This window comes from Berghia stephanieae, chromosome 6 (assembly GCF_034508935.2).
Source record: "Berghia stephanieae isolate SIO BIC M18660-M18661 chromosome 6, UCSD_Bste_1.3, whole genome shotgun sequence".
NCBI classification, from domain to species: Eukaryota; Metazoa; Mollusca; class Gastropoda; order Nudibranchia; family Aeolidiidae; genus Berghia; species Berghia stephanieae.
Genome location: NC_088365.1, coordinates 24281814 through 24296256, shown reverse-complemented (window position 1 = coordinate 24296256; position 14443 = coordinate 24281814). Strand labels below are relative to the sequence as shown.

General features: G+C 34.7%; 2 protein-coding genes across 3 annotated transcripts in view; one reads left to right on the top strand and one right to left on the bottom strand.

The window, feature by feature from the left end:
* Positions 1–4491: 4491 nt before the first annotated feature.
* Positions 4492–8294, bottom strand: LOC144974720 (protein SPMIP1-like). The gene has a single exon (XM_078917894.1). The coding sequence runs from the start codon at positions 8140–8142 to the stop codon at positions 7576–7578; it is 567 nt and encodes a 188-aa protein (XP_078774020.1). The 5' UTR covers positions 8143–8294; the 3' UTR covers positions 4492–7575.
* A 1050-nt stretch (positions 8295–9344) lies between these two features.
* LOC144974725 (uncharacterized) overlaps positions 9345–14443 on the top strand; it is a 35933-nt gene continuing 30834 nt past the window's right edge. The window contains exon 1 of one of the 2 annotated variants that reach the window (XM_078917914.1): positions 9345–9514. In XM_078917914.1, coding sequence (XP_078774040.1) covers positions 9428–9514 — 87 coding nt within the window. In that variant the 5' untranslated portion in view covers positions 9345–9427. The remainder of the gene's footprint in view (positions 9515–14443) is intronic. The other variant, XM_078917912.1, reaches the window with a different exon arrangement.

The following is a 14443-nucleotide window of genomic DNA, read 5'->3' as shown; positions in this document are numbered from 1 at the left end:
GAGAGAGAGAGAGAGAGAGAGAGAGAGAGAGAGAGAGAGAGACAAAGTGTACGTGTGTGTGGGAGAGAAAGAGAAGGTGAGAGAGAGAGAGAGAGAGAGTGATGGGGGAGAGAGAGATAGAGAGAGGAGAGAGTTTATGTGTGTGTGTGTTAGAAAGAAAGAGAGAGAGAGGGTGATGGGAGAGGATAGAGAGAGAGAGAGAAACAAAGAGAGAAAGTGTATGTGTGTGTGGGTGAGAAAGAGAGGAGAGTATGTGTATGTGTGTGTGGGAGAGAGAGAGAGAGAGAGAGATTGAGGGAGGGAGAGAGATAGAGTATTTGTATAATTCATTATATTATTGTTGATTGAATAAAATACATTGTTTTTTTATGACTTTGATTGGTATTTTTTTATGACTCAGCATTGTGCTGGATGTCTGTTATCGCTAAGTGATCACCCAACATTGAGCCAAATTTTACTTCCTTATCATTGTTGCTATGTGGTGTGGTCTTGTGTTTTGACACTCGCCTTCGGACCAGAGGGTCCAGGGTTCACTCTGAGCAGTGCATAGCTGACGCTCTTTACTCACATTCTTTCACCTTACAATGAAAATGGTGCTACTTGAAGCTCGAAGAAAAAAATGCTAAGTGTTGAATTGTAATCTTCAATTTATTAGACGAAGACAGATACTGTGAACATTTCGGGTTTCTGCATGAAGTTCGAAGAAATAAATAACAATGGTCAAATGGATTGGAAGCGTTAATTTAATGAACAAAGACAATTTGGATGTTTTGGGTTTCCCCTTTGTCAACAAAACACAATGAATGAAACACTCAAGACGAATTTGTCTAAAGTGTTTCATTCATTGTGTTTTGTTGACAGAGGGGAAACCTGAAACGTCCATATTATCTGTTTTGTTAACTAAATTGAAGCTTCCTTCCCATTTGGCTAAAGCTGGGTTATTCCATTCTTCTTTTGTGATAAACACTAAAAATATGAGGATGGAGAATTGGAATTGGAATCAAATTCATTTTTAAAAAATGTCAGGTTATTGTTTTTGTTTTTAAGGGTTTTACGGCGCTTGCGACACATTTTGGTCATAGCAGCGCCAGTAAAAAGAAGAAAATGGAATAGTCAAAATATTCTAGATTTACAATCAAAGCACGCAAGAAAAAGTTTGACAAAGGGGAATTGGTTCAAATAGGGAACATGTAGATACCAAGAGCACACATCAATGTACTTAGTTTGAGATCACCTTAAAGTCTCATCCAGACACCAGCACATGATCCCACTGAGAAGATGTTTGTTTTTGTATTTAAGGGTTTTACAGCGCTTGCAACACATTAAGGTCATATTAGCGCCAGTAAAAAGGAAGAAAATGGGACAGTAAAAAGTTCTAGAACTACAATTAAAGCAACCAATAAAAGAAATAAATAACAATGGTCAAATGGATTGGAAGCGTTAATTTAATGAACAAAGACAATTTGGATGTTTTGGGTTTCCCCTTTGTCAACAAAACACAATGAATGAAACACTCAAGACGAATTTGTCTAAAGTGTTTCATTCATTGTGTTTTGTTGACAGAGGGGAAACCTGAAACGTCCATATTATCTGTTTTGTTAACTAAATTGAAGCTTCCTTCCCATTTGGCTAAAGCTGGGTTATTCCATTCTTCTTTTGTGATAAACACTAAAAATAATTTCCCTTGAGGATGGAGAATTGGAATTGGAATCAAATTCATTTTAAAAAAATGTCAGGTTATTGTTTTTGTTTTTAAGGGTTTTACGGCGCTTGCGACACATTTTGGTCATAGCAGCGCCAGTAAAAAGAAGAAAATGGAATAGTCAAAATATTCTAGATTTACAATCAAAGCACGCAAGAAAAAGTTTGACAAAGGGGAATTGGTTCAAATAGGGAACATGTAGATACCAAGAGCACACATCAATGTACTTAGTTTGAGATCACCTTAAAGTCTCATCCAGACACCAGCACATGATCCCACTGAGAAGATGTTTGTTTTTGTATTTAAGGGTTTTACAGCGCTTGCAACACATTAAGGTCATATTAGCGCCAGTAAAAAGGAAGAAAATGGGACAGTAAAAAGTTCTAGAACTACAATTAAAGCAACCAATAAAAGGCAAGACAAAGGGGAATTGGTTCAAATAGGAAACGGATTAGATTCCAAGAGCACATTATCAAAGTACTTAGTTTGAGATCACCTAAAAGTCTCATCCAGACACAAGCACAGGCCCCTACAAACCATATATATGTAAACAAAACATCATACAGTGCATAAGAGAGTGATGATTTACAAGGAGAAAAAAGTATCATCTCCCAAAACTATCTATACATTTGACTGTATCCCTCTCAGCAAGGGCATCCGGCCAGGGCCAGGTCAAAACCAAGCAATCTCACTCCAAGACAAAGACAGAAAGCAAGTTGGAAAACAGATATAGGAGGATAGAAGACACAGTAAGTGCCTCCCTGCCAATATGGGAGGTCAGAAATCCCACCCAGCCACTGAGAAGAATACACGCAAATGTTTACAGAATTCATAACTAACAATACATAACAGAGAGTGAGAGAGATGATTTACAAGGAAAAAAATTTATCATCTCCCAAAACTAACTATACAGTAGACTGTTTCCCTCCCAGCCAGAGCCAGGACAAAACCAAGTAATCTCATTCCAAGACAAATACAGAAAGCAAGTTGGAAAACAGAAATATAGTGAGATAGAAGACACAGTTAGTACCTCCCTGCCCACTATGGGAGGTCAGGAATCCCACCCAGAAATGTTGGGTTAGAGTTACAATTGACATTTTCTGTCTCTGTCCGTGTCCTTACATGAGAATAATAACAAGAAATGAAGTGAGTAGGAAAGTGCCAAGAAGACAACAGAGAATAACAACTTTGCGGCTCGAACCCGTGACATTAGTGGTACGACAAATCCACCTAGCTGGGGAGTTTGTGACTCTGCCGTATGAGCTATCCATGACCCCAAAAAAGTCGCTTCAAACTCTAGTCTATCTAGAGCCACTTCTCCCCGATTTCTGGATGGATGAGAATATTAATTTTGGACTGGTCCTCCATCACTTGGGGCTACCACAAACCACATACAGTGCAACCTCGATATAACGACATCGTCGGGACTGGGAAAACGTGTCGTTATAGAGGGATGTCGTTACAGAGAGGTTTCCTATGTGTGTATATCAGGAGGTGTTTTGGGTCTTGTGTAGTGAATGTATACTTTTTCATTTTCCCTCTGTAGTTTATCCGGGCTTGGAACCGGCATGTATTGTATTCATCATACGCATTGGTGAAAGGCGAGCCTTCTGATTGGCTGCGGTGTTGTACAAATGTGACTATTGATTGGCTGAAAAAGAAGCGTTTTCATTGGCTACAATAAGAACTAGCTCTGGGCTTATTATGAGTAGACAACATACATAGAATGGAAGATACCACTTGTAATAGTTACGAACAATTTCATGGTAGACAAACACCTTTAAGGTTTGTTGGACCAGAAATGTCGTTATACAGGGGTTTTGCTGAAATGTACGTCGCTATAGAGGGGTTTTTATTACTAATGATATATAGTAAAATAAAATGGGACCTGAGTACCATGTCGTTATACAGGGAATGTCGCTATAACGGATGTCGTTACATCGGGGTTGCACTGTATTGTAATTCTTAATTTTTTTTCAACACTAAGAAGTTCATGCATTTTTTCAAAATTGATGTCTTATGATGATTTTATATTTCTCATTCCAAATCATATCTTTGTTTTCACATTCATTCTCTGAGCCCCTTGCTGCATGCAGCGCATTGTTGAACCAAGCAGTGCTTCCTTCTAGAGGCATTTACTGCGTCCTTTATCTCCCTAATATCTGTTTTCCAACATGCTTTCTGTCTTTGTCTTGGAATAAGATGACTTGGTTTCGTCCTGGCCCTGGCCGGATGCCCTTGCTGAGAGGGAAACAGTCAAATGTATAGTTAGAGTTTTGGGAGATGATATTTTTGTCATTGTAAATCATCTCTCTGTTATGCACTGCATATGTTTTGTTTACATATTATATATGATTTATAAACATTTGGGTGTATTCCTCTTAGTAGGGACCTGAGCTTGTTCTTGATGAAACTGTTAGGTGATCTCAAACTAAGTATACTTTGATAGTGTGTCTATTTGAACCAATTCCCCTTTGTCTTACCTTTTATTGTGTGCTGTAATTGTATTTCTAGAACTTTTTACAATTCTATTTTCTTCCTTTTTACTGCTGCTGAAATGACCTTAATGTGTTGCAAGCACCGTAAAACAAATTAAACTTCCGTTTATCTTCTCTTGTGACAAAAAGAGAGTGCATGCCCCCATAACGACGGCATACTGCAAGAGGGACAGAGAAGGTAAGTGAAAAACCAAGGTATAATAAGAAGATATGAATCATCATACATGCTACACTGATTACTGTAACATGTTTCTGTACCTAACATTGAAACAATAAAACGATAAAACACACTTTTCATGACATACAAATTTTAATTCTATGCCTTGCTTAAATTTAATGGAGTGAGAAATAAATAACAAAATCAAGCATGAAAATGATTTTACAAAATGATGTGAAAATGTAATCCAAAAAAAATTGGAAAAAAAAAATATTGTCACATCTAACAACATGATTTTCTTGACACACCATAATATAATATTACAATTGATATAAAACATATAAATTGTTTTTGCATAAAATTCAGTTTGTAAATACATAGGCAATGTAGTGAAAAAATAAATGAAAGAAATGACTAAAAAGTAACACGATCCATTCAATCCATGCAACCAATTTTGTAAATGTAGCTAGTTTCGTTACTCAGAGTGGGATGTTGTCAGTAAAAAACACTGGACAGATTTTTTGAAGTATTATAATTTTATTGTCCCTTGAGACATATTCGGGTCATATTGAAAATAAGGAAAAGGAAGATGGTGGCTACACAACAAACATGACAAGGAAACATAAGAGTTCATCAGTGATTGCAGCACATTTGTGTTAGGGTTACTCCAGAATAAGTAGATAAGACAAAAGGGACTTTAAGATAGAAGAGGTGTATAGTCCGGCAGAATTCTACTACGACGTGTCTTGCATGAAGGACCTATCTCACTCTCAGTTTCACACCAACATAGCATCAGACCCCTCAAAACGGAATGACAGAGACAAAGATGATTCTCAGCACAAATTTCAGACAATGAAACAGTGAGATGATTACCCCCAAAAAAGTAAAAATAATTTCTCATTATTAAAGAAAAAAAAAGAAACATGCATATATATGTCTATCGCCCTCTCAGCGAATAATCCAATTCTGGGTTTGGGTAAATCCAAGTAATCTTATATCAGAAGAACGGAAAGGCATATGGAAGAGTATAAGAGAAAATGAGCAGGGATAGAAAAGTGTTAATATCATTCAAATGACCATACAGTTATTTATCCCCATCAATGGATCATGGACATGATTTAACAAGAGTTAGGAAATTCAAAACAGAGCATCACAAATATGCTGAACTTGTGGTAAATTAACTCAAAATAACAACGCTTCAAATAACAGCATAGTTAAAAGCTACGAACATATCATGCGATGGGTAAGTGTGTATTTCCGAATTTCAGATATCTATCAAAGGGGAGAAAAGACTAATACTTATAAAAACAATATTGAGTGAAAAAAAAATAGTGATAACTGAAAAAAATGCACCAGTTGTCCACAATATAAAAACAAATCATACACAATTACAATTTAAAAAAAACGGAATGTTTGTTAGTTTTAATCTTTTCTTCTTCAATATTTGGGTAGCATAACTCCTAACAATAATTATTTCTGCTATCTGTATAAAATCTAGATGTCAATTATCAGTTGTTGTTTATTAAAATTGACTTTGAAAAGATCTGAACCGTTTCGTCTTTGAAAAAAAAGTTCAAAACATTATGATGGGTATAGTTGTAACTTTTTCATTTCGGCGATTTGTCACCCAAATATCAGGAATCGTCAATAACAATCTTAAGCATGATTCTTATCACAGGGAATGATGCAGTAAAAATATAATAAACCAAACATATCAACTTGAATAAAGTAATCGCATGTTTTACATTTGATGTGTTTCAATATAAGTAAATATCCCCAAAGATTTCTTAAAACCAAGTTTGATCTGTCTTTATTTCTACTTTCTCCGAATAACATCTGCCATGATACCGACAATTATAACCTCATTTGCTGACTTTGTAAGCAGAGGGGGTTGAATTGCTATCGAAAAATCGAAAAATTGCTGAGTTATCAACCTTTGCTTGCACACAGATTGTTTTTTACACATCTACGATCAAAACCTATTGGGAATTGAGAGATACAAAGGAGGGAGATGAAAGTTTATCAGTAAACCATCAATCAAATAACAAATGCATCCTTTAACGAAAAAAATCACACAACAATCGATTAATAAAATTAGAATATGTAAATTTACAAAAAAATAAAAAAAAAAAGAATAAAAAGGAGAGAACATTAGTACATTACAACAAAAATGAACAAGTGTTCCAACTAAGCTACCAACAAATGAATGCAAAGTGAAGAATAAAGGCAAATAACACAGAAAGAATACTGATATGTTAATACTTTTTAGTTTAATCTGTTTCGGAAGAGAAATGTATACCATAGAGAAATTGAGATCTTTTATGTAAAGAAGCACTTGGAATGAGAAAGAAATTCAGAACATGAACAATGTCATAAACGCTGTCGTGAAGAATATCAACAAAAGTATTTGAATACATATTATGGGCAGGACATAATAGTGTTCTAAATGTGGCAATTAATTGTTTCATACCTTAAGACTACAAACATGCAAGTGTAACAGACCACTAAATCCAGAGTGAAAAGAAGATTTTAAAAAGTGTTGGTAAACTATTAAATACGAGTCTTTTCATGTAACTCTTTTTGTTTTCCAACATTTAAAACAATAAAAAAAAAAATAATAAAAAAAAAATAAAAAAACAAACAAAAAAAAACACTTAAGATTAATTTCTGGTTCAAACTTGTTTTAATTGAAGCGACATTGTCATAAAACCTTTTAAACCAAGCTTCTATTACCCTATTACATATTTTCTTTGAACTAATTTTTGAGAGAGAAATATCATACATTAATTTTATAATACATCATAGTAAATAAAAGTAAGAAGAGCACATAACAACATATCACCCTTTCAACATCACACTTGAAACATTCATCACAAATCTCTATGATTTGTTTCCTGAACGGTCGTAAGAATGATTTAGACTGTCAAGATGAATTATCCGTTATCCGATTAAATTGTATGAAAATGCTGACGTAAAATGCAGGATACATTTCACTCCAAAGCACATTAAAATACCACATATAGTAATGGCAATGCAACGGTGTGCGAAAAACATTAAACGAGTTCATTTGTTGTCGGTGTAAGATGAAACAAGTCAATTCTTTATGTAACATTCAGTCCAAGATGGAATATATAATGATGATTCATTTACATCAGTTTTGCACATGATTATTTTGACACCATCAAAAGAATAATTTTTGACAAACTAGAGGATCAAAATCAAACACCCGACTGAATGCCATTTCGCGTGTAAAATGTGTCATCCACTATTCTCTTGCGACCATATGTTGGCTTTTTGATTTCTTCTCTCTTGATGACATCCCCCTGTCTCCATCCATACTCCCACGATGAAAGGAAAGGAAAGAAGAACTTTTTCTCGGGATCAATGTGGTTGCGCTGATCTAGGTAAAGTTTCCTTCCTTTTCCTTCTTTTGTGAAGCCATCATAAAGTGAAGATTTAGACTTAGGTGAAACTGGTCTCATGCCAGATTCGCTGACATCGATGGGTGCTGTCATTGCCCTTTCAAGACCCAGTGGCTCATTAAAGTCGGCTTTTTTCCTGTTGTAATGAGGTTCCTTTGTTATCTTAGGCAACCTATTGAATAAATCGTCAGATGGTTTATTATCTTCGATTTTCTTTCGGAAAACTTCATAATTTCTTGACTTTACTAGGGGTGTCTCACCATTCTTTCGTTTCTCGAGCCAGGACAAACGAAATTGCGATTCTTTCAGGATGGACTCCTTCCAGAAGTTCTGTGACTGTGTATCTTGATACTGTCGAGCCATATTTAATAAATGGCTTCAAATGAAACACTTTATAGATCGAATGGCCAACACAATATTCAAAAAAACTTTGGCACCTGTCAACAAGTTTATCTCAACTTTCACAGCAGTCACAGAGTTCCCATAAACGTCGCCAAGCCAACCTGACGTCATGAGTCACTATCAGAACGAGAGACCACGAGATTTGTATTAGTTCCGAAGGAGAAGCAGATTACCAGTTTGGAGATTTCTGTGGAAAGAGAACTATTTTTTTTAAAAGAAAAGAAAAGAGATCCTCTCTTTTTCGTTTCATTTCATGGCCTATTGTTTGATAAGCAATGGATTGCTGTTAAATGCCATAATAAAATCGAGAAAGTAAAATAAACAAGTCTACGTTGGGATTACCATAAGGTTTATTACACCCAGTAATAAGAATACAATAAGAGAAGCAAACACGTAAGGAATATAATTCAAACAAACGAATTTCAAATTCACCATCTAATACTAATAGCCTTTGTGATACACAAATATACTAAAGGAAATTTTGTATTGAAATCGTTCCAGTTTTTGAAATTAAATTATTTTGTGTTTATATAGTCCCGTAACACGAACGCACAAACTGTTTAAAAAGTTGAAAATTCTGTCCATTTTTTGTTGATCTTTACATTTAATTGATCAGCGTGTGCCATTTTCCATAATTTATTGTGCCACTATACGACAAGTATCTCATGCAAAATTAATTAACCTCATCTGGACTGAATCAATGTAAGGTCAGAATTTTCCTGATAACTGCACATACTACAATAAATGGACTGTGATTTCAAGCCATCATCAACTGTCTTCATCAAACTGTGGGTTTATGTCTTATCCACCCTCACTTTGTTAATTGTTTATTCATGGGACTACATTCCTGCTTCTTTGGACTTCTTAGCCTTTTATCTTTCTTAACACTTCGGATTCAGATGATATGCTACATTCAAACACCATTTTCGAGTGTTGCGCAGTTACAAGAAAATTCTATATTATATGTAACTGGATAAGGGTAGATGGGACCAGATAATGCAATGCAGTGACAATTCATGTTCACCGTTTTAATTTTGTTATGAAATTAGTAGATATTTATTTTGGAAACACCGAGTTAGTAAAATGTATGTAATAATAACTTGATGTTTTTGACTAATTCTATAAGATGACCTATTCAATTACCCAATAACATTTTCGGTCATCCAAATAATGTTGGACCTAAAATAAATAATCACTCTGGCAATAAAGTTGACCACAAAACAAAATAAACAAGAAAAAGAACAAGATGGCGCCCCATTGGCCTGAAGAAGTCGATGTTTTCTCCGAACCCCATTCAAGAATGAAGAAGCTTGTCCACAAATATAGCAAAATGGTAAGTTGTAATCTAACTCCAAGCAAACATCTAAGGCAAAGGACTTTATATAGTTTTAAAACTTATGCTCTGACTTCACTGACTGTCGAACACACCCACCCCTGCCATGTCTAAGATTATAGGCACTTGCAAGAATTTTTCAAAATAGTGATATCGGTATTAATTTAGCGTAGAAAAATAAAGGGGAGTGAAACAATTACTAACGTGAAAAAATTATCGCTCTTTCTCAACTAGTAAAAAAGTTATGAGCTTTTATGTGGTGAAAAATCTCTATAGAAGCTTATAACTTATAGGAAAATATGTGACCAAAACACAGCAACCCAATGGATAATCAAGTATAATTCAGAAACGGCTTCAGATACAACTTTGAAATTTTTACATATGGTAATTCAACATCTCTGTAATACATTGCAAACAGAAAAATAATTATTTGTTGAGAGAGAAAGGTATAGTTTAGAGCTGAAACAGCTGAAATCAAGGAAAAATAGATCACGACATGCAAATGAATGACCTATTGGAATTCGCTGTGATTATCCCCAGACACCTGTCTGGGGATAATAAAAATTTGTTATCCCCAGACACCTGTCTGGGGATAACGAATTTTCATTATCCCCAGACGCATATTTGAAACTCCGCTCTTTTAAACAATCATCCACATTCCAGAATATGGAATGTTTCCAGATGCACATAGAAATAAGGAAAGTTAATAAAATATCTATAAAAACATAAAATTAACCAACATTAAAATCAGTTGTTACTACATATACATAATATGCGTCGACTTCGAAGTGGGTGTCATGGCCGAATGGTTTAGTCGTCTGCCCTGGAAGTTAGACCATAATCGACGTTGTGGGTTCAAATCCTGGTAACGTCACTTTTTATTTATTTATTTATTTTTTTTAATTCCGTCTTCTTTTTACAGAACGTTGAAAGGGATAAATGTCCCATCCATCCTCCCCCCACCTCTTTTTTTTATTATTAAACTCTCTCTCCCCTCTCTCTCTCTCTCTCTCTCTCTCTCTCTCTCTCTCTCTCTCTCTCTTGTTTTTTTTCTAGTTTCTAGCAAATATATTCGTCCCCACTCCGATCTCAAATAGTGTCTTAAAAGAATAAATAATTAAAAAGCAAACGGAACATTTACATAAAGGGTTAGCAAACAAAAAACTCTAAGGTTTAGGTCAAAATATATATTAAAAAAAAGAGAGATTTCCCTCGGAGCAGGGAATAGTGTTAACAATCATAATAATAATAATAATAATAATAATAATAATAATAATAATAATAATAATAATAATAATAATAACAATTATAATAATAATAATAATAATAATAATAATAATAATAATAATAATAATAATAATAATAATAATAATAATTAGTATGATAATAAGAGTATTAATAATAAAAATAATACTATTATTGATAATAATATAATAATGATTATGATGGTAATCGTAATAATAATAACAAATATTACAAATATTACAATTATTATTATTATTATTATTATTATTATTATTATCATTGACCAAAACAAAACAAAAAAACAATAATAGATCTAGAGCAAATTAAATAATGAAATAATATTATTGGAGAAATAAAAAATTCAACTGATTAAAAAAAAACTCTTGCTCGGAACTCGGAACAAAAGTGAAAACAATGAAAATCAATTGGGAAGAAAGAGAGAAAAGTAAAAAAAAAAAAAAAATGAGGGCGGTCGCGGCTGGGTCGAACCTGTGCAGCTAAAAGGAGTAAAATGAAAGGTGGCCTTACCCACTGAGCTGCCTATCCACACCGCTATCGGAATATTTTAAATTCATATATGAGCTAAACATATTTCCACCATTTTTGCTTCCTTGTTTTGGTAGGTTATTTTCATCTGTGATTCGAATAAAAATATGTTGTTGGATCTAGTTTTGTGGACGTGTGATACTAAATTGTATTGTCCTGTGCGAAGCAGACAGGAAAAATAACAGGTGTGGGTTTTGGGCTTTGGGGCGAACAACACCATGGCCTAGGAATTCGTCCGCGACATAAAAATTATTCCCGGTCGTCCCCAAAATTGTGGCCAGAATGAGCAAATTATAGAAACAAGAGATGATCAATAAAGTTAACAGGTAGATTGGTAATGAAAATTTAAATGGTTGGTGGACTATGAACAGATTTGATGATTAACAACTTTCTTCCTGGTTGAAAATAAAAAGTCGAATTGCCAGTTTGACGTTTTCAGATCAAAGTAACAAAAGAAATTTAATTGATCCATTTGCTTTAAAATATTTTTTTTAAAAGAGCTGGATTTGACATTTGATCACTATTTACTTTCATCTTGTGTTAAATATCACTTGATATATTAACTGTTTTGGGACACAACCACTAGTATCTTTTCCAGAATATTTGGTATTTTTCACGCCTAGTTTGGCATTTTGCATAAAATCTTTCTGCCCACTTGCTACATGCGTCTGGGGATAGTATCCTCAGACAGGTGTCTGGGGATAACAAAAATTGGTTATCCGCAGACACCTGTCTGGGGATAACGAATTTTTATTATCCCCAGACAGGCGTCTGGGAATAATGACAGCCATTGGAATTTTGGAAAAGTCGACAATTAAATATTTATTCACATGTAGATAGACCAAATACACCACTGAATCGGCGTCATTTAGTTGTTCACTTTGAACTTTTCAAAATGAAAATAGACCTCATAAAAGCAGAGATATGGACTGATAAATGTTTGAGGTGGTGTATTAGTGTTTAACCCTTTCCTTGCTAACAGGTTCACCATAAGTCAGGCTGAATTGCTAAGGGAAATTCACAGATCCACCCCCAATTGCTAAGCCAAGGGACATAACTCTAAATTCAAACACACTAATATTTTTTAAACAATCATATAAAATCACCAAATTCATTTAGAATCAAATTTAATACACCATATTAAAGCCAAAAGAATGCAGTTTAAGAAAATATATACTTTGTTTGGGTTTCTTGTCCACAATGTCTTGTAAAAAATTAAAAAATCCAAAAAATGAAAAAAGCGGATATGAAAAGGCAGTGTTTTTGTTCTTTCTTACTGTTTTTCTGTCACTTTTTTAAATTTTCATGAAATTTTGAATAACATGATCCTCCATGAAGATGGATATTGCACAAATGGCACCCTGTCGTGGTCTCCCTTGTTCTGCCACTTGCCATTTTGATGCCATCCACAGCACACTGATAGCAGCGTCGCTTGCGTCCAGGCATAGCTGACAAGGAGTGTGTTGATTTTCAACTGGGCACAGTTTCAAAACGAAACTGAATAAACACATCCGGTTTCGATATTCGGAATCGTCAAACCCCGATTAAAAACATGTATTTCGCACTGAAACGAAGTTTCTCGAGAGCTCGTTGCTATGTTACGCTAAAGCGAGGCCGTTCGCGAGAGACGCATCCAGTCCCATTAGCATGTGATCGGTAATGTCGCATCCAGTCGCATTAGCAAGTAATCGGTAATGTCGCATCCAGTCGCATTAGTAAGGAAAGGGTTAAAATGATCGAAAATAGGTGATTTTAAAAACTTCCGCTCCCTCGTTCCCCTAAATTGGACAGACGTCCGTCATAGGATGAAAAACGTCAAAATCAACAGTGAAAAATCAATCGGAAAAAAAAGGAAGAGAATTGTAAATTATAAAATGAATGCATGGACATGAAAACGCCAATTACTTGAATAATTTAAAACAAAAATAACTTCCATAAATGGAATATATTGTAAGATATAAAGATGTAAAGTTTTGATGTGGATTGACGAAGTTATCTCTCAAACGCAGCAGACGACAGGAAGTGAATCAGTATAAGAAAATGGCAGCTTCTGTAAACAATCGAGGCCAATTACTGCTTTTTGGGGAGCTCTAACTTTTGAGTGCAAACATATTTTGCTCTGAAATTTTTAGAGAAGCTACTTTGATATGTATCTCAGGAGGACTTTTTTTTATTAAGAAGGACCATCTCTGGTTTAAAAGTTATAAGCGTTTAAACACATATACTCTCTTTACTCAAAGATTTCTCAAAATCATGATATAGGAAGATAATAATATTAGCATCATTGTATGTAGAATTTTATGCCCTTTCCAATGATATATAATACAAGCCACTTCATTCCACTGAGAAAGAAGAATGAACATTTTAAAATCACTCCTAAATTTTTTCCCCTCAAAAACGGAAACAGAAATCCTCGCCTGTTTTCAACTCGCGTGAGCTACTTCTTGCAAGTGCCTATTATAAGAATTTCTATAGATATCATTTCCCCAACTGCCCACTACTGTACAGTGGTGACTGTGATTATAATTTTTTGCTTTCACCCTGGCAGTTCAAATTAGTGACATACTTGGACTTGTCATCGTTAAAAAATCAATTGTTTTAAAATGACATTACATTTACATTCATAATGAATGTTATTACTCTTGATGAGTATCCTATCCATTTTATCAATCATAACCTGGGGCAAACTCGGGGACCCAAATAATTTTGGGGTTTTGTAGGTACTTTGGTAAACGTCCATTTGGCCCTTCAGCAGGAAGCCGATAAATGGGCTAGTTGCTGTGGCCCGATTTTTTGGACTTTTGAGTGATGGGTCTCAGAAAAAGTTCCATAGATCTTTTGTTTATGGATGGATTTTAATGATCTACTACTAGACTTTTAACTTAAAAAAAAAAAAGTTTCCCCCCTTCCAAACCCCCAAAATTATTTGGGTCCCCGAGTTTGCGGTAGTACCATCCCGGGTCTATCTCTACTTGACTACTTGCATCATGCAACTTACTTACCTCATCCTGTGTCCTCACAGATTGTAGTGCAATATTGCAGAATAATAGATGACTGGAATGATGATGATGCAACTCAGTTGATAGGATTTGGAGATGGGCAACTATAACCAAACAAAATTACAATTACAATGCTTGC

Coding starts and splice junctions, on each gene's coding strand:
- LOC144974720 (XM_078917894.1), bottom strand. CDS start 8,142: ATGGCTCGACAGTATCAAGATACACAGTCACAGAACTTCTGGAAGGAG.